This window comes from Bos mutus, chromosome 25 (assembly GCF_027580195.1).
Source record: "Bos mutus isolate GX-2022 chromosome 25, NWIPB_WYAK_1.1, whole genome shotgun sequence".
In the NCBI taxonomy this organism is placed as follows: Eukaryota; Metazoa; Chordata; class Mammalia; order Artiodactyla; family Bovidae; genus Bos; species Bos mutus.
The window spans coordinates 15666832-15691272 of record NC_091641.1 but is presented as its reverse complement, the minus strand read 5'-3'; the positions used below and the strand labels follow the sequence as shown (position 1 = coordinate 15691272).

General features: G+C 46.7%; 2 protein-coding genes and 1 long non-coding RNA gene across 3 annotated transcripts; 1 reads left to right on the top strand and 2 right to left on the bottom strand.

The window, feature by feature from the left end:
• Positions 1-212: 212 nt before the first annotated feature.
• Positions 213-5733, bottom strand: LOC138985609 (uncharacterized). The gene is made up of 3 exons (XR_011462643.1): positions 5420-5733; positions 3686-3861; positions 213-506 (listed from the first exon to the last, which is right to left on the bottom strand). It is a non-coding gene; the product is annotated as an uncharacterized lncRNA (long non-coding RNA).
• An 87-nt stretch (positions 5734-5820) lies between these two features.
• KCTD13 (potassium channel tetramerization domain containing 13) lies at positions 5821-19088 on the top strand. Its single transcript, XM_070362422.1, has 6 exons — positions 5821-6242; positions 7740-7909; positions 15386-15475; positions 15565-15617; positions 16285-16480; positions 18311-19088. The coding sequence occupies exons 1-6, from the start codon at positions 5999-6001 to the stop codon at positions 18545-18547; spliced, it is 990 nt and encodes a 329-aa protein (XP_070218523.1). The 5' UTR covers positions 5821-5998; the 3' UTR covers positions 18548-19088.
• A 154-nt stretch (positions 19089-19242) lies between these two features.
• On the bottom strand, positions 19243-22992 carry ASPHD1 (aspartate beta-hydroxylase domain containing 1). The gene is made up of 3 exons (XM_070362201.1): positions 21939-22992; positions 20017-20130; positions 19243-19477 (listed from the first exon to the last, which is right to left on the bottom strand). Exons 1-3 carry the CDS (start codon positions 22816-22818, stop codon positions 19368-19370), a joined length of 1104 nt encoding a protein of 367 aa, XP_070218302.1. The 5' UTR covers positions 22819-22992; the 3' UTR covers positions 19243-19367.
• Between the last annotated feature and the right edge of the window lie 1449 nt (positions 22993-24441).

The window sequence follows — 24441 nt, the reverse complement described above, 5'->3', positions numbered from 1 at the left end:
ATCCTATGATCCAATAATTCCACTTCTGGGTATACAGACAAAGGAAATGAAACCACAATGTCTAGAAGAGGTATTTGCACCCTTATGTTCATTGCAGCATTAGTTAAAATAGTCATGATATGGAAACATCCTAAGTGTCCACTGACAGATGAATGAATAAAGAAAATGTAATATTTATTTATTTAGTATTTGTTTATTTCAGCCATAAAGAAGAAAAAAATCCTGTCATTCGTGACAACTTGAATGGACCTTCAGACTATTATGCTAACAGACATAGAAGTGAAAGTCGCTTAGTTGTTGTCCTACTCTTTGCAACCCCATGGACTATACAGTCCATGGAATTCTCCAGGCCAGAATACTGGAGTGGGTAGCCGTTCCATTCTCCAGAGGATCTTCCCAATCCAGGGATCAAACACAGGTCTCCCACATTGCAGGCAGTTTCTTTACCAGCTGAGCCACCAGGGTAGACAGAGAAAGACAAATATTTTATCACTTATAGGTGGAATCTAAAAATTCAAACAGAGAAACAGAGAACAGACTGGTGGCGCCAGAGGCTGGAGGTAGGAGTTAGGGAAGTGGATGAAGGTGGTCAAAGGGTACAACTTCCAATTATAAGATAAGTAAGTTCTGGCGATATAATGGACAGCATGGTGAGTATTTTTTAAAATTTCAAAAGAAATCATATATGAAAACTTAAGATAATTTACTTATAAAATACAAAAAATAAAAAGGTTTAAGTCATGAGAAAACTAACCCTTGTATAAACCAAAATATTGTGCTGGCATTATTTTTACATAGCAAATTAAAATGCAAAAACACTGGATCATGCTAAAAGCTCCTTTTATCTTGGAATTCAGCCCATTTGTATCTTATCTGTAACTATACAAAACCTATTACATAAGTATTACTTTTCAGTGCTCACAAAGGAAACATATATAGTTTAGCAATCCTTTCAGACATTTTTGATTATCGTTGACCCTTGAACAATGTGGGAGTTAGGGAACTTAAGAAAATAACACTCCTCAAAACCCCACTCTCTAAGGCACAACTGACTCCCTCCTCAAATTTAGCTACTAATAGCCTTACTGATAATATAAACAGTTGATTAAAACATACTTTTTATGTTATATGTATTATATACTTACAATAAAGTAAGCTAGAGAAAATGCTATTAAGAAAGAGAAAATACACTTAAGATACTGATTGTATTTGTCAATACTGATACCATATGTTAACATAATCATGTCAGTATCTACGTCAATACTGTCTTATATTACACAAAACATTGTAGTTAGTAAACGTCCTACTAATATAACATTGTATTAGTCACTCAGTCATGTCAGATTCTTTGGAACCCCACAGAGTGTAGCCCACCAGGCTCCTCTGGCCCTGGGATTTTCCATGCAAGAATACTGGAGTGGATAGCCATTTCCTTCTCCAGGGGATCTTCCTGACCCACCCAGGGATCAAACCTGGGTCTCATACATTGGCAGGCGAGTTCTTTACCACTAGCGCCACCTGGGAAGCCTGAGTACTACTAACACTGAACATCAAGAATGAAAAAATAGGGAATTCTCTAGCCATCTAGAGGTTAGGGCTCCACGCTTCCACCACAGCGGGCATAGGTTCCATCCCTGGTCAGGAAACTTAAAATCCTGCATGCCGTGGTGCGCATGGAAAAAAAAAATAGTGTGAAAAAGAAATTCATGTTTATTTACAGATAAAGTGATTCATATACTGATAATGAAGCAGCAATATGATCACCTTCTGGTAACCTTGTGTAATCAGTAGTGTCATGAAGAGTCTGTAAATGTTTGTGTATACAAGTTTTGATAAATTTTCACTTTTTATAATAGATCTGTGTATATTTTATGGTTGAGTGAGAGTGAGTGAGTGAAGTTGTTCAGTCATGTCCGACTCTTTGCGACCCCATGGACTATAGCCTACAAGGCTCCTCTGTCCATGGAATTTTCCAGGCAAGAGTACCAGAGTGGGTTGCCATTTCCTTCTCTAGAGGATCTTCCCGACCCAGGGATCGAACCCGGGTCTCCCGCATTACAGGTAGACACTTTACCGTCTGAGTCACCTGGGGAAGTCTTTTATGGTTAACAAATGACAAAACACACTAGCATCTATTTATATTTTATGCATTCATAATATACCTAACTTTTTCTTAATTTTTTGATATTTTTAGGCTACATATTTTTTCAAATTATTACAAATTCCCCCTCCAATTTTTCCAATATATTCGGAGTTCAAACCCATATCGTTTGAAGGCCAACTGTACTTAACTGAATTGTGCACACTCAACAAAATGTTTTTTTGATTAAGCTTTAAACTTTTCCAAGAGAGAAAAATGGACAGGAAAAAATGAGAGAAAGCTACTTCAGACAAACATGAAACTATTACCAAAAAAAAAAAAAAAAAGCTAATCTGTATTACCCCTGCAGGAAAAGATAAAATGGTTTAAGTCCAAAAAAGAAACTGTTTAAATGCAAATTCCCCCCCCCAGATTTTGATATATATTAATACATACACACAAAAGGAGTCACGTTCCTCCTAATTTTAAAACATATCTTAAGCGCTTGACAATAGAGCTATATAATTTAAAAATCAGTATTTATTAATCTCCAAAGTACAGAAATGATATATCACCTATGTTAAACAAAACAATCTCTTTTTGACTAACATGACAATCCCCTCATGAGGGTCTCTTCTCTTTTTGTACCTTTCAAATAAAGAATCTTTTTCTTGTCCCAAGTTCCCCAAAATGGCCACTGCAATTCTAAATGGTCCCTAAGGAAATTATGTCAGAAAGATAAGGATACAAGCCAATGTGACTGTAAGAAAACATGAAGGAATCAGGAATTTGGCCCAGTTTTAGCTGAGACAAGAGTTCATAAAACAGTGCTGTGCAACTTGTATCTCCAGAACTTGGCCAAAGACCAATTGTCATTGATCAGAAGCCAGAGCAAATGACCTGATTCTGGGCAGAAGTGAAACAAAGCAGTTCTCACGGACATACACACAGAACTGAGACAGAACTCCTTACAAAGGTTTGGAATGGCGACCTGAGGCAAAGTTTATTCAAAGCTCCCTGGTTTGAGGGTCTAAAAGCCACAGTCCCCTGGGCTGGCTTATTGGGCCTTGGTTGATGAAGTAATTTGTCTGGTTAACTTGGATAACAAATGACACTCCAGCATGCTAACTGACCCCCAAGTGGTTGGCATACCCAACTTCTTAGAGGGACAAATGATGTTCAGCCACCAGATACTGCAAGAAAGTCTTTGTAATGTTCTTAGACACCCAGGGCTGCATACCCATCTTGTTCCTATATACTTTTCCTCTGACAAACAATATCCAATGGAGGGTCCTTTGGAGCAGACAGATGTAGAAAGTCAGAAAATAAATTCCCCAAGGGAAAATAAAATCTGATTAGATAACCCAAAAACTGAAGAGGATCTCTTTTTTTGGCTACACCAGGTCTTAGTTGTGGCATGTGGAATCATAGTTCCCTGACCATGGATAGAACCTGTACCACCTGCATTGGCAGTGCAGAATCCTAACCACTTGGACCACCAGGGAAGTCCCTGAAGAGGATCTGATTCCAAGGAAAACAAACAAAATAATTCCCAAACTCAAGGGTTTCAACAAAACATCAGAGCTCAGTTCAGCAAGAACTTACCTCCCAGCCATGGGCAGGATGGCACCTCAAACAGTTAGAGACACAAGGGGTCTCAGATGTGCACATTATTACTAGAGTCAAGGATCCCAATCCAGGGTACTGAGGGCTTCAGTTGAATCGCCATGGAGCCTCCATTTCTGACAATGCCCTCCAGGCAAAGACCACCAGGAACACACCTGTAGTTGAACAAGGGAGCCTGCATATATCATGGGAACCCACGCTGGGCACCTCAGCAAGTGCATAATAAAAATGGTCTATTACAGGATTGGGCTTCCCTCGTAGCTCAGACCGTATAGAATCTGCCTGCAACATGGGAGACCTGGGTTCAATTCCTGGGTTGGGAAGATCCCTTGGAGAAGGGAATGGGTACCCACTCCAGTATTCTTGCCTGGAGAATTCCATGGACAGAGGAGCCTGGAAGGCTACAGTCCATGGGGGTCACAAAGAGTTGGATACTACTGAGCGACTTTCACTCACTTGGTATTTCAGGATTGGAACTTATGTTAGATGATTTTCTTGGAGGGCTTGAGAAAAGGGAAGGTTTACTCTAAGTTGGATGGTGTCAGAAAGTGGGGATAGTTCTTTTTGCTTGTCTTGTTTTTTTCATTTTTAAAAATATTTGGACGCACCAGGTCTTAGCTGCAGCATTCAGAATCTTTAGTTGCGGCATACAAACTCTTAGTTGTAGCATGTGGGATCTAGCTCCCTGATTAGAGATTGCACCCAGGCCTCCTGCATTTGGAGCATGGAGTCTTGGCCACTGGGAAGTCTCATCTTAGTAATTCGTATCTAGAAATTATGAGAAATGGATCAGGGCTAAAACTGTACTCAGTGAAGGAATAGCAGTCACTCAAGCTCTGGAGGAGAGGGTTGTTTGGTCATTTTTGTGGTCTGAGCAATGTTTTGGGTTCAAATATGATCATGGAATGGTCTTTCAACTCCTAAGAGACTGGCTTTGTCTGATGTTGCTGTTCTGTAAAATTGTTTATGCTCAACAGGGCAACATCATAGCCTAGTTAATAGGGCCAGGCTCCTTCCTAGCAATACTGAGGTTTCTGAAGGAAGACTGTAAACTAGCTCCCAGCCACACCTTTTTTCTCTTTTTCATCAGCTACATTTGAAAAATGAGAATTGGCAGTCCTTTCATAAAGCATGGACTTCGCAGGTCACCACCAGCCCCAGGACTCCCTAGTACCTTGTAACTGGTCCACTCCACTGCTTTACATTCCTACCTGTTCCCTGGCAGTTAAATTTGCACCCCTCACTAAGCAGAAAAGGAACCAAATAAGCCCAGAGAAAAGTGACTTGCCTAGGCTCACTCAGTGAACTGGTGGCAGGGCGCAAACTATTCAACTTTCTCATTTTCCCTCCAGCGGGCCCCCCACTAGACATTCAGGTAGACTGCTAAATCTCTGAGGTGTCAGCCCATCAAGTGAATACAGATGGGGTCCTATAAAAACACTTCTCACCGAGCTTTATCAACATGTTTCCAGCTTACTTTTTCCCTCAGGGGTTGGGAGTCTTAAGACATCGACTGGGATTCTAAGACCTTTGCTCCAGCCACCCCTGACCTTTTCTGCTTCTCAACTATGTCCACTGAGTTCACGCCTGAGGGTCTCTGCATTTGCCTGTGGCTCTTTTTGGAACCCTCTCCCTTCACACCTGCTCATGGCCGCTTCTTCTGAGCTGCAGCTCAGTATCACCTCCTCAGAGAAGCCCTCCATGACGACTTACCTCCTCACACCCTGCCTGCTCTAGAAGTACTGCCACCTCCTCTGTGAGGCCACCCCCTCTATCTCCTTTAAGAGCTTCTATAACGCTTTGCTCGAAGCTCCTGTCAAATGCGCGGGGCTGGGAGGCGGCGAATTGTTTCCAGTCCCCTGCCTCTCTGGGCCAGTGTTCCCTTTGTGCTCACGAAACGCTCTGAGAGCAGAAACACGCGGCAGGGACGACGCTTTCAACAGGCAGGTGGCCAAGAGCCTCCTACTTCAGGACCCCAAAAGTAGCGACCAGAGGGCACATTGCTCGGCAACCGACTCAGCCACAGCCTAACCCAACGGCCCAAGCCTACTACGCATGCTCCGCACTCCAAGCCACGCGAAGTCGGGGGCGGGGCCTTGACGCGCCTGCGCAGGTGCTCGCCCGGCTTCCGGAGGTACCGGCGCGATGGGACAGAAGGCCAGTGTCGCTGAGTAGCGGCGGCGTAGGGGCGTGCGGGCCAGCGGTCCGGTCCGAGGGCTCAGATCTCGGTCTCTGGAGCGGCCAGGGAGCGCGAAGAGAACCTAGGGTCGCTGCCCGCCGCCACTACCAGGCATGTCCGCCGAGGCCTCGGGCCCGGCGGCGGCCGAGGCGCCGTCCCTGGAGGTCGCTAAGCCCTCGGATCTGGAGCCTGGCTCCGCCGCCTACGGTCTCAAGCCACTGACCACGAACAGCAAGTACGTGAAGCTGAACGTGGGCGGCTCGTTGCACTACACCACGCTGCGCACCCTCACCGGACAGGACACCAGGCTCAAGGCCATGTTCAGCGGCCGCGCGGAGGTGCTCACGGACGCCGGAGGTACGCGGGCTGCCCTTGCTTACTTTCCTGCATCCTCCAGATCCCGCCTCCCTTTCGCCTAGTCTGTCGTCGCCCAGTCTTCTCATGCCCCTTTTCTCCTACCGTCCAGTCAGCTCGTTCTCACCTCCTCCGGCGCCCACATCCCATCTCATCTCCCCTTTCTCATTCATTATCTCCCTCCTCCCCGGTCTTTACCCCCAGCAGTAGTAACCAACATTCATGGACCACCCGCCACCCCCCGCCCCTCCAGCTACTCTGCCAGGCGCAGTGGTAAGTGATTAAACATGTCAGCTGAGAATGTTCATTGCTGCGTCCCACCGACCCCTTCACCCCTCAGCTCAAAAGACTTGGGAACCCGCCATGCTGGCAACAACATCCTTCCAGGCAATTTTCATCAGTTTCTTCCACTTGCCGAGCCTTTTATTCCGCTCTCTTCCTCAGCGCTGCCAACAACCATCCCGGAGTGTTAGAGGATTTTGTCTGTCTCTGTTCCCCTAACGCAGGTCCCTGTACAGTCTAGGAATCTATCTATACAGACTGTAGAAGGAAGGGGCTGCTTTTGCTTTGCCAGGGACGCCAGAATGGAGAGTGGACAGTTCTCCTCACCAGGTGAACCTTACCCTCTGGAAGTGTTGCATTCAGCTCCGTCCCCCATATGCCGAAGGGGAACTTTAAAGTTTGATGGGGAGAGGGGGAGGTGATTCAGAAGGGGTTACGAATTATGAAGGCCGGCAAATAAAAATTGGGGAGGTATCGCTCAGCCTTCATATGCCTAAAGGTGAATAATTTTTTTATTGAATAAATATTTGTAAAATGCCAGTTAGTGTTAGAAATGCATTGGAGAAAGAAATGGCAACCCACTCCAGTGTTCTTGCCTGGAGAATCCCAGGGACGGGGGAGCCTGGTGGGCTGCCGTCTATGGGGTCGCACAGAGTCGGACACGACTGAAGCGACTTAGCAGTAGCAGTGTTATAAATAGTTTGGTAAACAAATCTGGTAAGATAAGTCTTTCAGAGTTTTGCTTTTTTCCTATGTGTGTGTGGGGCGGGTGGCGGGTAGGGGGAGAATAAACAAACATACAAAAACGAGAGCAAAGCGTGTGATTTCAGATAGTAGTAAGTTCTATGAAGTTTATAAAGTAGTGAACTGGTGGGTGCGGTAGACATTCTTAATAGGGTGGTCAGAGTTAGCACAAGAGGTTAGGGGTTTATTGATAAGGTTATCTGTAGGTACTTGCTCATGATGAAAACCTCAGTGTAGACCATACTTGGGAGGGAATTAATTCTCTGTGGCTGGATGTGTTTAAAAAATAAATAAATAAAAGGCCCATGGGAGAACTCACTGGAGATGTTTTAAAGGGATTTTCATGGATATGGCAGAGGCCTGAGACAGATTAGTATTCAGATTTGTGGCTTTGGAATCCTTTTTTAATAAATATAGTCGTTCTGTGGCCTTCAGCAAAGCCATCCTTTCTCCTGCCTCTCCCCACCCCACCAGGCTGGGTGCTGATTGACCGGAGCGGCCGCCATTTTGGTACAATCCTCAACTACCTGCGGGACGGGTCTGTGCCTCTGCCTGAAAGCACCAGAGAACTGGGGGAGCTGCTGGGCGAAGCCCGCCACTACCTGGTGCAGGGACTGATTGAGGACTGCCAACTGGCACTGCAGGTGAGCACCCCTTCCGCACCTCCTGAGTCCCACCCTGATGCCTATGTGCCTGGGAGAGCTGCCCAAACAGTTAGCTGTTAAGATATTAAAGAAAAAAGGAAATATGGCGCCGTGACTGGAATGTTGCCTCTGGCCTGACTCTGGCCGTGACCCCAGCGATTTCGGGGGTCCTCTGCGTTTCTGCTATCCCACCACCACCTCATGCCAAGACTGCTGCTCTGGTTGAATGACTTCTTTCTCTGCTTCTTGCTGTTTCTACCAGCCAGTCCAACTGTTACACTGACAGTGTAACACGGAATAATGATCCTTAAACACAACCCCAATTTATTCTCTCCTTTGCTCAGCAATCCCAAGTAATGCCCTTGTCCCACTAAGTTAAAAAAAAAAATTCTAAATTTAAATTGTAATGTAATGACCTCCATGATCTGGTCCTAACCTGGGAGGCAGCATTCCATCACGTTCATGGCTTTAAATAACTTTTTTTTCTAGCAATGAAATACTGAAGAAGCAGCCCTTCCTGATAAAACAGGGATGGGGGTGCCAGAGCCCCATCTGCTGGGCTTCTCTTCTGGGGATCTCTTAGAATTCTGAGGAAAAGAGGTTGGAAAGGACAGCCAGGAGATATGGGTTAATGTCACCTCCCCCACTGCTGACTGAGTGACCTTGAGTGGGTCAATTCCTACCTCTGGCATTCTGTTCTCATGTTCCAGAAGATAGGGAAATGAGGAAAATACGTGCGATGTAGTGAGTTTCACAGAAAGTCTTTTATTCTGTTCTATTTTTACAATGTTAAAAGTGTCCTTTCTTTTATGATATAATATTAATAGCTTATAAGAGTTTCTTTTTTGATGCCCTTTATATATTAAAAAGTGGCAGCTATGAACAACTTTCTGTTGTCTTGGGGAATACTTATTGGTCCTTGAAATCCAAAAATATAAAATTCCTTTGGGCAATAGCTGTGTTTGTTTTTCAAGTTTTTTGACTGCATCTCATAGAGAAAATGCATTTTTTATATTCATCTTTATATAACCGAGGGCTTCCCAGGTGGCTCAGCTGGTAAAGAATCCGCCTGCAATCCAGGAGACCTGGATTCGATCCCTGAGTTGGGAAGATCCCCTGGAGAAGGGAAAGGCTACCCACTCCAGTATTCTGGCCTGGAGAATTCCATGGACTATATAGTCCATGAGGTCACAAAGAGTCAGACATGACTGAGTGATTTTCACTCACTTATATAACTGAAGTGAGAATTCTATAAAATGATACTTTTAGTGAAATACACTCTGATATATTATGCTTTCTTTCTTTCTAATGCTATTTTGGACCCATTAAATTTATTTCATGGCCCATTATGGGTTACCACTTGCAGTTGAAAAAACATTAAACTAGATGATTTTGGAAGTGCATTCCTATTTGGTAGCTTTACATGTATCTAATGTTATCTCATATCCACTGTGGGTAGGGTCTGTTACCTCCTTGTATATTTGTTTGACATAAAAAGAAACATGAGGGAAGCTGGGGATACATCCAGGGTCAAAGAACTGTTTAAGCAGCAGAGCTCCAAGTCAACCCCAGTTTATCTGACTCCCAAGTACAGTACTTTTTCTTCTGTGCTCCAGCTGCCTTCTTTCAAAGTTTTCTCAAGGCTGTTCCCATCCCCAACCCACTCAGCTAGAATATGTGTGTGTGTGTGGAGGTTTGGGGTTTTGTTTTTAAGATTCAGGTACAGAGTAGTGAGTTCATCATACTTCTCAGTGTGCACTTAAACATCTTTAGTCTCTGCAAATCTTTTCACTTTTCATTTTTCTTTCATTCTCGATCCCCTGCCCACTTCCCTTGCCCTCATAGGTACCCCTCCACTTCTAACGTTTTAATATGTTTGCTTGGATTATGTTTGTACCCTTGAAAAACTATAAAGTGTTGCTTTGTATACATAAACATTTTAAATTTCCATAAATGGCTTTGAGCTATGGATTGTGTGTTCTTTTTCTTAATTCAGCACTTTTTCCAAGTTTCGTTCATGCTGCTGTACATACATTTAGTTCTTTGCTTCTAACTGCTGCATGGGAATCTGATGTGCATTCGTAATATTTTGTTTATACATTCCCCTGAGGTTGGAGACCTATATTGCCTCCTGCTTCCTGTCCCCACAAACAATGCCACAATGAGCATCTTTGTTCCTGTGCCCTCGTGGGTCCTGGACCAATGTTTCACATGATTGTGGCTGGGATTGGAATTGCTGGGCCACAGGACACATACAGATGAATTTCAGCAAGTATCATCTGATTACTCTCCCGAATGGCTGTAGCACTTTATATTGTTGATGAGCAGTGCATAAGGAATCTCATTTCTGCATATCTTCAACAACTCATGGCATCACCCAGCATTCTAATTTTGCCCATCTGATTGGTATAGAGTGATCTAATTTTAATATGTATGTTTCTAGTTACTAAGTAGATTTAGCATCTTTTCATATATTCACTAACGTTTTTGGTTTCCCCTTCTGTGAGTTGCCAAGTCATATTCTTTACCAAATTTTCTATTGAATTTGCTTTTTCTTGTTGCTTTGCTGGAGATTCTTACATAGTTTAGTTCCTAGAGAGAATTAAGCCCTATTATTCTAGGGCATATGCTTTACATAATAAATTAACTTCTCCTGTGCATATAGAATGGTACTATTTATCTGACATTTTCAGAAGAGTTGAGAAAATAGTTACTCAGATTATTTGCTGGGTTTTGATATTCAATAAGGAACCCCAGTTGAGAAAGTCTGTTTCAGATAATAATTTCTAGTCAGTTTTAGATGCTGCCAGTCATTTCACTTAGAATGTCATCTATCTGTGACATCTGTTGTCGAACAGAAATTGTTGATTTTTAAAATTACACGTAACCATTTATTATTTTTAAAGCATATATAAGTATTGTAGAAATTTAGAAAACACAGATAATCAAAAAAATAAAAGCACCAAGTATTCTTCCGGGTCTTTTCCTGTGTGAGTGTGTTTGTCAAAATATGATTATGGTGTATGTGCTGCTTTGTAATCTGTTTTTTTTTTTGTTTGTTAATAATTGCCATCTTTCCATGTCAGTGAAATTTTATCTAACATCAAGGGAATATACAAATTTCTCCATTTGTTCCAGAAATGTCTGTCATAGCTGGTTCACGTCTAAACCAGTCCAGTCTAGATCCTTGCATTACATCTGGTTATTATGTTATTTTCCCAACCCAAAGCAGTTCTTTTTATCTCATAATACTGACCACCAGTTGTCCTGCACAATGACCTACTTTCCAAATCTGCCAGATTTGCTTTGTTAACCCTCATCCTATCTTGAGTTTCTCTAAACTAGATGGTAGATTCAAAGGCTTGATATGAAAAATTTTGATTAGAAATATTTTAAGTAATGTTGCATATTTCATACTGTGCTATATAAAGACCTGTAGTATTGTTAGTATGGCCCATCATTATTGATGCTCCGAATTGGCCACTAGATTCAGGTGGTGGTGGTTTGATCCTTCATTGTAGTTCCATTCCTTTGTTGCCAACTATAAAGTAATTCAGGTACTTTATGAATGGAAGTTATCTGTCAACCACACAATTGTTAATTCTCACCAGAATCAGTAATTTCATTAGTGTTGTAGAGTAATTATAATTCATTCAACATTACTTGGAATTATTTATAAAATCATGCTTTTCATTGTCAACTGGAGAGACTCTTGAATTTAATATATTCAAATTCCTCTTTTTTTTTCCCCCACAAGATCCTTTTTTGTTTAAGTTTATTCTGTATTTTTTATTAGCTTTATAGTTTTATCTTTTGTATATGGAATTCACTGTAGTAATGTGAATTATGAAGGGATTTAACTTTTTTGTCCTCCATGGAGGGGACAGTGCCATCTGCTACACAATCTGTGGTAGCCAGTGTCCAAGAGAGCCACCAGCAATTTTTTTTTGCCTCTTGCTTTTATTCAGGTTCTTGTTCAGTCCCTTCCCACACTGGGTAGAGCTGACCTATGTAACCAGTAGGAGATTGCAGAGGTGATAGTGTGTGACTTCTAAAGCCAGGTCATAAAAGACATAGCAGCTTCTGCCTCTCGGATCACTCACTGTGGGGAAGCCAGATGCCTTGTGAGCATACTCAAGCAGCCCTAGGGAGACATCCACTTGGTGAGGAACTGAAGCCTCCTGCTCATGGCCAGCACAAACTCTCAGCCAAATGGGTGAACTATCCCAGAATTGGATCCTCTAGGCCCATTTAAGTTTTTAGAGAACTACAACCCTGGTCAACAATGGACTCAAACTTTACAAGAGACCCTGGGCCAGGACTACCTAACTAAGCCAAGCTCAAGTTCCTGACCCACAGAAACTGTGTGAGATAATCAATGTTTATTGTTGTAAGCGGCTAAGTTTGTACTAATTTATTACCTAGTAACAGATAACAGATTGTGGTATCTGGAATGCAATTCTGCCAAAACAAAACCTAAAATGTGGGAGTGGCTTTAGAACTGCAGAGTGGGCAGAAGTTGGAAGGACTTTGAGAAGAGTATTAAGAAAAGCCTAAAAAGCTTTAGAGTATTCATAGAAGTCTGATGATCTTTGAGGAGGCTGCAGTGTGGAATGTGTTTCCTGGAAAGTGGTGGAAAGGGTATCCTTGTTATGTAGTGGCAGAAGTAGCAACACTGTCTCTGATAGGAATATATTAATAGAAAGTAGAAAACATACCTAATGAACTGGGTGATCTAGCAAAGAAATTTCCAGACAGAATGTTAGGTGCCACAGGTTTCTTGTTGCTTATACTAAAAACAAAAGAAGAGAGGGTACGCAGAAGGAAATTGAACACAAAGGAGCCAGTAATTTGGGGCGGGAGTTGGGAGGGAGGGGTGGCGCTTGAACATTTCCAGCCTTTCAAATAACAGCTGATGTTAAAATTAACAAATGGCTTCCAGGCAAAGAAAAAATACAGGGCGTTCTCAATATGATATGGTCTAAAGATGAAGCTGAGGATGCGATTGTAAAATCCTTTGTTAAGACCTCAGAATATCCAAGAAGATGCCTCAGAATGATTCAGTCAAAGGATAGCTCTTCTAAGAAGCTTAAAGCTATTGTCAGGCAGCAGTATCAGCATAAGCTCAAAGTAGAGAAGAGCTCATCTCACAAAGTTCTGTGGGTGTGGTTTCTGTCTAATGAACTGAACCCTGGACTCACAGTTCAGTTCAGTCACTCAGTCGTGTCTGACTCTTTGTGACCCCATGGACTGCAGCACGCCAGGCTTCCCTATCCATCACCAACTCCTGGAGCTTGCTCAAATTCATGTCCATCAAGTTGGTGATGCCATCTGGTCATCTCATCCTCTGTTGTCCCCTTCTCCTCCTGCCTTTAATCTTTCCCAGCATCAGGGTCTTTTCCAATGAGTCACAAGACACCCATTAAGTTTTTAAGGGAATTACATTGGCAGAAACACTGCCAGCTTAGACTTAAAGAGACAGAGACAATACAAGAGGAAAAGAAACCTTTGGACCTGCAAAAGTTATACGGGCAAAAAGCAGGCTAAAGAAACTATAGAGCTGCACTGAAATGATCACAACATTGTTAATCGCCTAACTCCAATATACAAGAAAAAGTTAAAAAAAAAAATTAACAAACTATGGACTGCAAACATGGATTGTCTTTAATGGAAAAAGAAGGATGATGGCTCAGGTCAGAGCCAAGAGCCATAAAGAAGAATCACCAACTTCTGTGCATCAGCGCTGTAATGGAATGGGACTTTGGGGGAATCTTAGGAAGAAGTGGTGAGTATGTTTTGCATATGGGAGGGATTTGAATCTATGGGGGCCAAAAGGTGGATTGTGGAGTCATCCTCCAAGGCAATCCTTAGCATTATTCCCTAGCATTCATTCCCTGGTGGTGTTCCGTTCCACATTGAATAGGGCTAACAAAACTAGATCATAAAAGACTGTGAGGAGATTTCTCTGGTGGCCCAGTGGTTAAGAATCTGCCTTGGAATGCAGGGAACAGGTTCAATCCCTGGTCAGGGAACTAAGATCCCACATGCTGCAGGGCAACTACTGAACCCAAGGGCCACAGCTCCTGAGCCTGTGTGCCAGAATGAAAGATCCCACGTGCTGCAACTAAGACCAATGCAGCCAGATAAATAAATATTTTTTAAAAAAAGGCCTCTACTTTGCTCTCCCTCGGATTATTTGCTCTGGAGAAGCCAGCAACCATATCGTGAGGACACTCAAGTAACCCATCACAGAGGTCCAAATGACAGGGATCAAATATTTCCTGCTAATAGCCAGCATGAACTTGCCAGTCATATGAACAAGCTTTCTCAAAAACGAATCCTCCAGATGAAGACAGCCACAGATTATTGCAACCCCAGCTGACTTCCTGTAACCTCATGAGAGACCCCATGCCAAAAGCATTCAGCTAAGCCATTCCTGAATTCCTGACCCACAGAAATGGATAATAATATTTGTTGTTGATTTATGCTTTTTGATTTTGGAGCAGTCTGTTACACAGCAGTAACTAATACACACTTGCCCTCACTGATCTGTGATGTTCTCTCTGTAAATGTCAGTCTTCATTTTATATATAGATAGGTATCTATCAGTCTGTTTCCAAGTTCTCTATTGTATTTCATTGTTTTTGTTTCCACACAAGACCTACACTGTTTTCATTGTTGTGGCTTTGTAAGATATTTTAATATCTGGGAGGGTCAATCTCCTCTTTCTTGACTCTTTTAAAAAATTGACCTAAGTAATAGTAGAATTGTTCTTCCATGTTAATTTTAGTAAAAGTCTTAGGTGTTTCTAAAAAAGAAATTCTGGAATTTGTATTAGAATCGCACATCTAGTTTTTAGGTTGGGGGAGGTGAGAGGGGTTTTGGCATGAGGATTCTCAAAGGCAGAGAAGAGGAAAGAAACCTCTGTGTCTGGCTCTAATTCTCCCTCCAGCCTCCCACCCAGCCCAGCTCATTGATTCACCAGATACTTATTGAGCATCTGCTGTATACTAGGTACTTATTCTCTAGAAAGAGACTATGAGCAAATATACCAAAAAATGAGAAAATGTGAGGACCTGAGTGCCATGAAGAAAGTGAATGGAGAGTGTGAAAAGGAAGTAGTAGAGGTGGCTACTTAGCCAGGGAGCCCAGGGAGGAGGCCTGGTACCCTCCTAGGGGCACTAATTGCATTGATATCTGAATGGCATGAAGGGGCCAGCCATGCAGACAACTGAGTGCTGGCCTTTGCTGGCAGTGGCAGCAGCAAAGGGCCCAGGGGACACAAGCTGGGTGCAGAAAGGAACAGCTCAGCCAGCAGGCAGGGGAGAGTGGCAGAGCCGAGATCAGAGAGTTCACACGTGGACCACTGAGGAGTCTGGATTTTTTTTCCCAGAGGCAACAAGCAGTGTTGGAAGGCTCTTAGGGGAGCGAGTGACCTTTGGTTGTGCTGTTAATCACCTTCCGCTTCTTCTCCAGCAAAAAAGGGAGAACGTGTCCCCGCTGTGCCTCATCCCCATGGTGACATCTCCCCGGGAGGAGCAGCAGCTCCTGGCCAGCACCTCCAAGGTGAGGCCCCTGAGCCCTGTAGGGTGGAGGCTGGGCGCCTGTCCCAGCAGCCTGACCCCCACCCTTCTCCACCCTCTTTCCCCCAACAGCCCGTGGTGAAGCTCCTGCACAACCGCAGTAACAACAAGTACTCCTACACCAGGTGACCCCCTTGGAGGTGGGGAAGTGCAGTGGGTGGAACCCTGGGCTCAGCATAACCCATGGGGAGGGTTATGGCCACACAGGGGGTGTGGAAAGAATCCTGCCTGGATGCAAATTCCAGCTTTGCCACTTACCCCCTGGGGACTTTGGAGAGGTCATTTTCACTTGTGAGCTTCAGGTTTTGGGTTGGGGTTTTTTTTTCTGAGCTTCAGTTTTATCAGTAAACTGGGGTCCCAATGAGGATTAGCATTTCCTAAGTGCTTGCTTTATAAGAGGCATGGCTCTAAGCACTTTACATATATTTACTCACATGAACCTCACAGTCGTTGGAAGTAGTTATTGTTGTGATCTCCATTTTACAGATGAGGCAACTGAGGGAGCAAGAGGTGAAGTAATTTGCTCAGTGTCACTCAGTTAAAAGGGGCTGGAGCGAGGATGTCTGGTGAGGCCACTTGCCTCCAGAACCTGCACGGGTAGATCCCTCTGTTGTGCTGGAACTTGATGAACAAATGCTGCTTCCTTTCCAAGGCCTGCTGGGCAACAACCTCCTAGGCAGGACTAGAGTGCCGGGTCTCAGTGCCCCTAAAGCTGGGGTAAGGGGGGTGGGTTGCAGAACAGAGGGAAGGAAGCCTGTCGTGCTGAGGCCTCCTGGCCACCCTGGTCCTCAGCACTTCAGACGACAACCTACTTAAGAACATCGAGCTGTTTGACAAACTGGCCCTGCGCTTCCACGGGCGGCTGCTTTTCCTCAAGGATGTTCTGGGGGACGAGATCTGCTGCTGGTCTTTCTACGGGCAGGGCCGCAAAATCGCCGAGGTGTGCTGCACCTCCATTGTCTATGCCACAGAGAAGAAGCAGACCAAGGTCAGATGGGGTTTCGGGGCCTGGTCAGGGAGGGCTGTGGCGGTGGGCAGGATCAGCACCCTGGACAGAGGCAACTCATCCAGTCAGGCCTGGGAATTCCATCAGTGGGAGTCAGGAGCTGGAGTTTCAAGTTCTGGGGGTCTTAGCTCTGTAACCTTGGGCAAGTCATCTTAACTTTCTGTGGGTCTCTGCTTTAGCTGTGAAAGGAGGGTGTGGGATTACAATGGGATTCTTAATGTAGGCCAATTGAGTTTCAAGACTATCTTGAAAGAATATGTGGTTTGGGGTTTTGTGTGTGCATTTTTCTGTGTAGAAGGACCGTACCTGTCATTAGACTCTCAGAAGGATCTAATGACCCAGAGTAGGTTCTTAAAACTTCAAGTATTTGGAACAAACTGAGATCGTAGGCCTTGAGTTATTACTGATGATTGTTATGGCATCCATCATCAGAGACTTTCTAAGCACTGCAAGAGGCTTGAAACCAGGGTAAATGAGATGCTGAGTAAAGAACAAGCCCTCTGTCATGGCATCTGTCCCTGAAGATCTTACCACCCTGGTCCCTCTGACCTTGACAAGAAGGGTGTGCCTCAGATACACAGGAGATCTTGGAAGTCTCTAAGCACCCAGTGCTATTTCACACCTCACTGCCTTTGCACACACCATTCGCTCTTAGGATTATGTTTCCTCATTCCTGTCTACTTGTGAACTTGTGCTTAATCTTTAAGACCTAAGCCAAACATCACTTTCTTTGGGACAACTTAGTCCAAGAATTTTCAAGACAACCACCCCAGAAAAGTTGATCCTACCCCCCTCACAGCTAAACACAGCATTGATTGTACTCTGCTGGGGATGGGGCTGTGGAGGGTGTTTACTTCAGCAGCAAGGGGTTAGCTTCTTGAGAGCAGAGCTGAATCTTTTTTCCCCTGTCTCTCTAGCACTAGCCAGGCTTTTATCACACTACAGAAGCTAGGAAACATTTATTGAATGCATGAATGAATGAATAGCCCAATTTCCAAGTAGCTTCCTCTGTAGTTGGGAAGACAGGAAGATAAACAGTAATGAGATTGCAGCTCATTAAAGTTTTGTTGTTTATATCCCTCCAAGTCACACAAAGGGAACCCTTAACTACCTCTTCATCCCTTTCTACTCTTCTTCACTCTGCCTTATTGCTTTGGCCTTGCTGCTGATCTAAAGATACACTAAGCACACTCCTGCCCCAGAATTCTTAGACTTGCTGTTCTCTTCTCAGACTGATCTTTCTCTAGTTCTCCGTCTGGTTCCTTCCCTCCCTTCCTTTGGCTGTTGGTCAAATGTCACCTCAGTGAGGCCTTCTCTGAGCTCTGTCTTTAAAGTTGTAACATTCCTCCCCTTTTCCTGCTATAACTTTTCCATAATACTTATCATCATCTGACACTTTATATCTTATTACATGTATGTCTGGGTCCTCATCCTAGAGTGTAAACTTCCCGTGGACAGGAAGTTTGCCTGTTTTATTCACGGCTATATTCCCCAGTGCCTCGAATAATGCCTGGTACTGTGCAGTCACTCAGTAAATATTTGTCAAATGAAAAAAAAACAAACCAAGAGACCTAGCAACAAAGGACAAAGCAAATAACTCTGCCTGACTTCAGAGCTGGACTTCACAGCACAAGCGTGACTTTGCTGAGTACAGACATTGCAAAGAGGACAGTCCAGGCTCAAGGAACCTGTGACTGTGGAGGCCAGGCGACTGCACAAGCTAGGAGGCCTGCCAATGCAGGAGCAGCCTGGGGGAGGGGATGGCTGTATAGTCAGGCCAGGAGGGAGCTGGGGGTTGCTGGCCTTTTGCAGGTGGAATTCCCAGAGGCCCGGATCTTTGAGGAGACCCTGAACATCCTGATCTACGAGACTCCCCGAGGCCCAGACCCAGCCCTCCTGGAGGCCACAGGGGGTGCAGCTGGAGGTGGTGGAGCCAGCCGAGGGGAGGATGAGGAGAACCGAGAGCACCGTGTCCGCAGGATCCACGTCCGGCGCCACATCACGCATGATGAGCGTCCTCACGGCCAACAGATTGTCTTCAAGGACTGAATTTTACCCTGAATTTTCCTCTAGCCACTGGGACCCGAGTCCCTCTCTCTTTTCCTCCTCCCCTTCCCAGATCTTTGCCCCGGCTTTGCTGGCCAAGTCGTGGGTCTCCCTTCCGTCCCTTCATCACATGGTACAGTTCACTTTGGCCCTTTTCCATCCATTCCCACCTCATTGCTAACCACACAGTACATTCCAGCCCCTCCCCTCAGAGGCCTTCAGAAGGCCTACGTTCGTTCCTTCATCCCCATCCTTGTCCTGCCCTCTCCCCTCACCAGCCAGTTTAGAAGGATTTAGAATTCCCTTTCTCTTTTTTTAGTACATCTACACGCCAAAGTGTCAAGCCACCGTGATAACACCCACCGCGTTCTGAGCCGCCTCCTCACCGTTGCACAGGGTTGTTTGCTCCCTCCTCCTCCCCGCCACCCTCCCTACTTCCTTAATACTAGGCTGACCTGGGCCTGCACCGGCTCAGCATCTTCCCAATTTGTTTCATATTATTTATTATTTTAATTTTCTATTAAATTATTGGAATAAAGTCGAGTTGAGGGTCTGCTGCTGGCTCCCAGGGAGATGGCTTGTTTAGGGAGACACCTGGATGGGAGAAGACACAGACCCTTGCCCCCAGCCTTTCCCTGGGCTGCCAGCTGGGAAGAAAGTAGTCAGGAGAGCATTTAAAATCTGTATTTCAGTGTTCCCTGGCCAGTTCCCACCCTCAGCCCCACCCCATCCCCTGCAGTGGAGAGGTGGTCCTGGCTACCACTCAAGCCATCCCTGAGTGCAGCCTCTCTCCAGCCCAGATGTTTGAAAGAAGCATTTTCCTTCAAGGGTCTGGTGCGAAGACAAAGTCAAGGGCCTGGCGTTCGGCCCCAGCCACGTTGGGATGCCAGAGGTCCACGATGAACACCACTCGAGGCCCATCTTCGGGAGAGCCTAGGGCACGTGGGGGTGGAGAGAGCAGAGCAGCTGACATTAAGTACTTACAGGCCAGAGCACTTATCAAATACTCAGGCAGACACTATGCATATAAGTGCCAGACACTGTTCTGATCCCTTACGTGTATTAGCTCTTAATCATCAAAACAAACTAGGAGATAGTACCATAAGCATTCCCATTTTATACACAGTAACTGAGGCACAAAGAGGTTAAGTAACTTGCCTGAGGTCACACTGCTAGTAAGTGCCAGAGGGAGGACAGGAACCCAGGGGTTCAGGTCGAGGGTCTGGTGCCACGAACCACTTGGGTGTGCACCTACATTAGCTTATTTAATCCTTACAGTCACCTGACAAAGAAGGGGGTTGCCCTGTTTTCCAAGTGATTGGAGAAATCATGTGACTTATTCAAGGTCATGCAACTGGGAAATAGTGGTGTAGGACAGGAAGCCAGCTGGGTCCAATTCTGCAGCCTCTATAGTCTAATCCCCTTCACTCTTCAGTCCCTCATCCCTCCTGGCAGAATGGGAGCCCCATTACCATTATGAGCCACTGTGTACAGGAAGGAGTCATCCACCAGAAGACAGTGTCCCTCAGCCCAGCACTGGGGCTCGCCCCCGACCACCAGCTCACAAGCAGGGGGAATCTTCAGGCCTGTATAAAGAGATGCAGACCTCCAAATTCCTGCCTCCGTTGAAGAGGCCCACCCCCTTGAGTCAAAAAGCAGAATCTGAGAATTTTACACACCAGGTTCTATGGTTTTATGACCACCTGATGCAAAGAGCTGACTCACTGGAAAAGAGCCTGATGCTGGGAAAGATTAAAGGCAAAAGGAGAAGGGGGTAGCAGAGGATGAGATGGTTAAATAGCATCACTGGCTCAATGGACATGAATTTGAGCAATCTCTGGGAGATAGTGAAAGACAGGGGAGCCTGGCAGGCTGCAGTCCGTGGAGTCGCAAAGAGTCGGACACGACTTAGCGACTGGACAAGGCAACAACAAATGGTGTTCCCCTAGCTCTCTAGAAGGTGACCTGTGTAAGATTACAATACAGTGGTGGATGGGAGGAAATGCTAGGAGATGGGAAACAGTGCAAAGCACAATCAGTTCTGTTTCAGAGAAAAGGGAAGGGTTTCTAAAGGAACCAGCCTCCCTTCTTGGGTTCCTGTCAGTTTAACTCAAGAACCCTCTCTTGTGTTAGGTCCTCTCTCCCTAAAAAGTATAAAGCAAAGGGCTCCATCCTGCCGAGGACCACACAGTGGGGTGCAGAAAACTGAGGAGCCAACTTAAATAATGGGGATTAGGGGGACATCCCAGAGGAGGTGTGACATTTCAAAGTATGAATTGTGAAGGCTAATTAGGAGTTTCCCAGGAGGTGATAAAGGGGGAAAGGCATCCTAGGTTAAGAGCATGCATGTGGCATCTGCCAGGACCAGCCAGAAGGCCTTCATAATTTAGGACGTGGTAGAAGGGAAGGGAAAGAAGGGAACAGGTGGGAGAAGAGAGAAAAGAGCTGAACTTGATCCAGGCTCTTCAAAGCCAGTGTGCTTTAAAGTACAGAACACATTCAACTGGTAGCACAGGAGATGACTGTAGGCAAAACGAGGTCATAACATTAAATAACTTATCAATCAGAAAATGAGGGATTGTTTTTCTCCTCATTTTCTTTCAACCTTTAAAACATTGAAAAGAAAATCTGTTTGATGCTACCATAACTTTAGCACCCCTACTAACATTGCTGCTTTTTATTTTTTTATTTTGGACTGCACCATGTGGCTTGTGGGGTCGTAGTTCCTCTACCAGGGATTGAACCCAGGCCCTGGTGGCTCAGTGGTAGAGCTGCTGCCTGCCAATGCAGGAGACATGGGTTTTACCCCTGGGTCAGAAAGATTCCCTGGAGAAGGCAATGGCAACACACTCCAGTATTCTTGCCTGGGAAATCCCATTGACAGAAGAGCCTGGCAGGCTACAGTCCACGAGGTCGCAAAAGAGTCAGACATAACTTAGCAACATTTACAACCACTAGACTGCCGGGGAATTCCCAACATTGCTCCTTTTTAAAGGAGGAGAATGTAGGCTTCAGTCTCAGACTAGAATATTTTGCTAGAAGTTTTCAAGCTTTTTTTTTTTTAAGTTTAAACTTGTCTTATGAATAACTTCTATTTAGGGCAAGTAATACTGATCATCATTGTTCTACACAGATGCCTTCTAATAAGTAAAACAAAACAGGGGGAGTCAATATGAAGAAACAGGACAGGTGGTAAATGACTATGGGAACCTTGTGAAGATGGTTTTCTGATCATTGAAACTCAGGAAATGCTGCTGTGGGCAATAGGGAGTCACGGAAGATTTCTGAGAAGGCACAATCAGAATCACAGTGTAGAAAGCTATGATGGCAAGGAGAGAGTCTGGAGGGGAAATCGTGGAGGCAAGGAGGTGGTCTATAAGCAGCATCCACTTACCCAGATGACATCTGACGCGGGCATTGGTGGGCCCACAGCGGCCCTCAAGCCGGGCGCCAGGCAGGAGGACGGAGAAGCCAGCATTGCCGAAGGTGTTAGCACTCATAAAGCTTCGCAGCCCCCTCAGTGCCCGATAGGCCCCCGGGCACCGGCGGCAGTTGCTGGGTTGGCAGCGGCCTGCTTGGTATAGCAGGAGCTGGTAGCACCCAGGGGCCAGGGGTGGGGACCAGCCCCGAGGTGGAGGAGTCGTCCCTGAGAAGTCCCAGCTCACAGCCCCAAAGTCCCGCAGGATAGCAGGGAAGCTGCTCTCCAGGAGCTCCACATCATGCCTCTGGGCCTCCCGGGGCACGAAGGGGGCAGAGGGCAGGTCTGGCAGGAAAAGCAGGCCTGGGCGCTGGATGCCCAGGACCCCTGGCCCTCCCCCCGGGCTGGGGCCACCCTGAGCTGCCCGCCTCACCCTACCCATCCCTGCCCAAGAGTAGCGCCTGGCATAGGCGCGAAGGCGACGGCTCATTAGGCCTTCCGTTCTGGGTCCTTCTCCGGACTCTCCAGAGCGGCCTGGACTTGGCCTGCCCGCTTCAGAGCACCCTCCAGGCCTACCACCAACAGCCCCAGCCCGACTTCCAGTCCCCAGGGCCTGCATGTCTTGGGAGCCCAGGCGGTAGCAATACCAGAGGAAAAGGGAAGTGAGGGCTCCAAGGAGCAGGGTAAGGGCAGAAGAGGCCAGAGGCAATGGCCATGCAGGCATGATGGGCAGGGAGGCCCTGGCTAAGAGACCTGGGGCATCCTCCAGACCCCAGTTCCCCTGTCCCCCCAGTTCTCCACCGGTTCCCTCCATGGCGGCTCCCTGGCTACCCCCTGCGCTGCTTCCTCGCCACATTCCTACTCTTGATTCTCTGTCCTGAGATCCTGTTGCCACCGTGTACCTCCTCCTTTCTCCCTCCCTTCATGTACCTCTAACCCTTCTTTTCTCTCCTTCTACCTCTCTCTCTCTCTTCTACTTCTTTCTCCTTCCAACTCTCCTCTTTCTATTTTGCCTCTTTCCTCCTTTCTCCTTCCGGCAGTTTCCTCTTTCCGGTCAGTCTCTCCTTTCTCCCCTTCTCCGTTCCTCTCTCCTCCTCCACCACCACCCCGCCCCCACCCCCAGCCCCACCTCTTTTCGCTCTCTCTTTTCCTCCCTATCCCCGCTTTCCTTCCAGCTTCCCCAGACAGCACTTCCTACCCTACTTGGACCCGCAGCCCCGGGAAAGGAACGCAGTCAGCCGTCCTCTGCAGCGACTTCTCTCTCCTTCCTCCCCCTTTTCTCCTGCCTGCCCTCGCTTCTCATTCGACCCGACCCACGGCTTCTCTCTCTCTCCCGCTACCCCCTCCCCACCTCTCTCCTACTCGCTCCTTTCTTGGCTCCCACTCACCCTGACGTCACCCCTCCCCACAGTCCTCTCAGCTTGGCGACCCCCGCCCTCGCCCAGTGGCAACCGCAACTCAGCCGGGTTGGGGTCGGGGGGCTGAGGGGGGTCCGTCTCCGGATTTGCCTCCCCCGGCCCCTACGGGCCGCCACGTGGGGCGCCGGGGGCACAGCGCCAACCTCCAGTGCCCTGCAATGCGAAAAGAAAGGGCGGGGCCTGAGAGGGGTGTGGCAAGCTAGGGGGCGGGGCGAGGGCGAGGACTGACTGACAAGGCGGGCGCTCGCGGACTGCGGACAGGGATGCTGCGGCCTGTCGGTGGGTCAGCCGATCCCCAGACCAGTCGGCCTGTGACTCCACCTCCCCCTTCGCCTTCACGAGAGCCAGCCCCCGGCGGGAGCCAGATTGATACTGAAGGTGGCCGCAGCCAATCGCCCGCCGCGCCGCGGGCCAGGCCAGCTTGGGCGGGGCCGAGAAGAGCTGTCCTTTCTGGTGGTGCTGAAAAGGGCGCTCCGGAGGCCTCGAGTGAGGAGGTCAGGAGAAAAAAAACAAATCAAAGTTGAAGCCGCCAGACAGCTGGCTGGGGTCCTGTTGTACGTTAGAAGGGGAGGGTCTCCCCTCCCCAAGTCCCACCCTGTCACCCCTTAGACTTCTCACAAACGTAGGAACCTGTCATTCTCCTGGAGGAAGGGAAAGCCCATTCCACATGAGCTCCTCTGAAAGGGTCTGGAAGTAAGCCGGGGGCATACTGGGAGGCTGAGCAAGCGCGAATCCAGCTACGCTGCCCCCCTGGGCACACCAGGAAGAGAAGATTCAGCTTTCAAATATGCTGGAATGGTTGGGGGAGGGGGTATAATTACTGCTGGGACCAGAGTTTCCTTCGCTTCCCCTAGGGGCCGCGGGAGTGAGGATTACGACCCTGGCTCGTGTGGTCCCTCCTTCCTCCATCTGCACTTCCTCCTCCTCCCTCCCCCCACCGCCCCCAAATAAATCCCAGGCCCCTCCCTTCGCCCGTCCCCAGGATCTGACGTGGGCTCGACACCTTTCTCAGCTTCTCTCTCCCGCAGCTCCAGTGCCCGAGCCTCAGCTCTCCAGGTTCT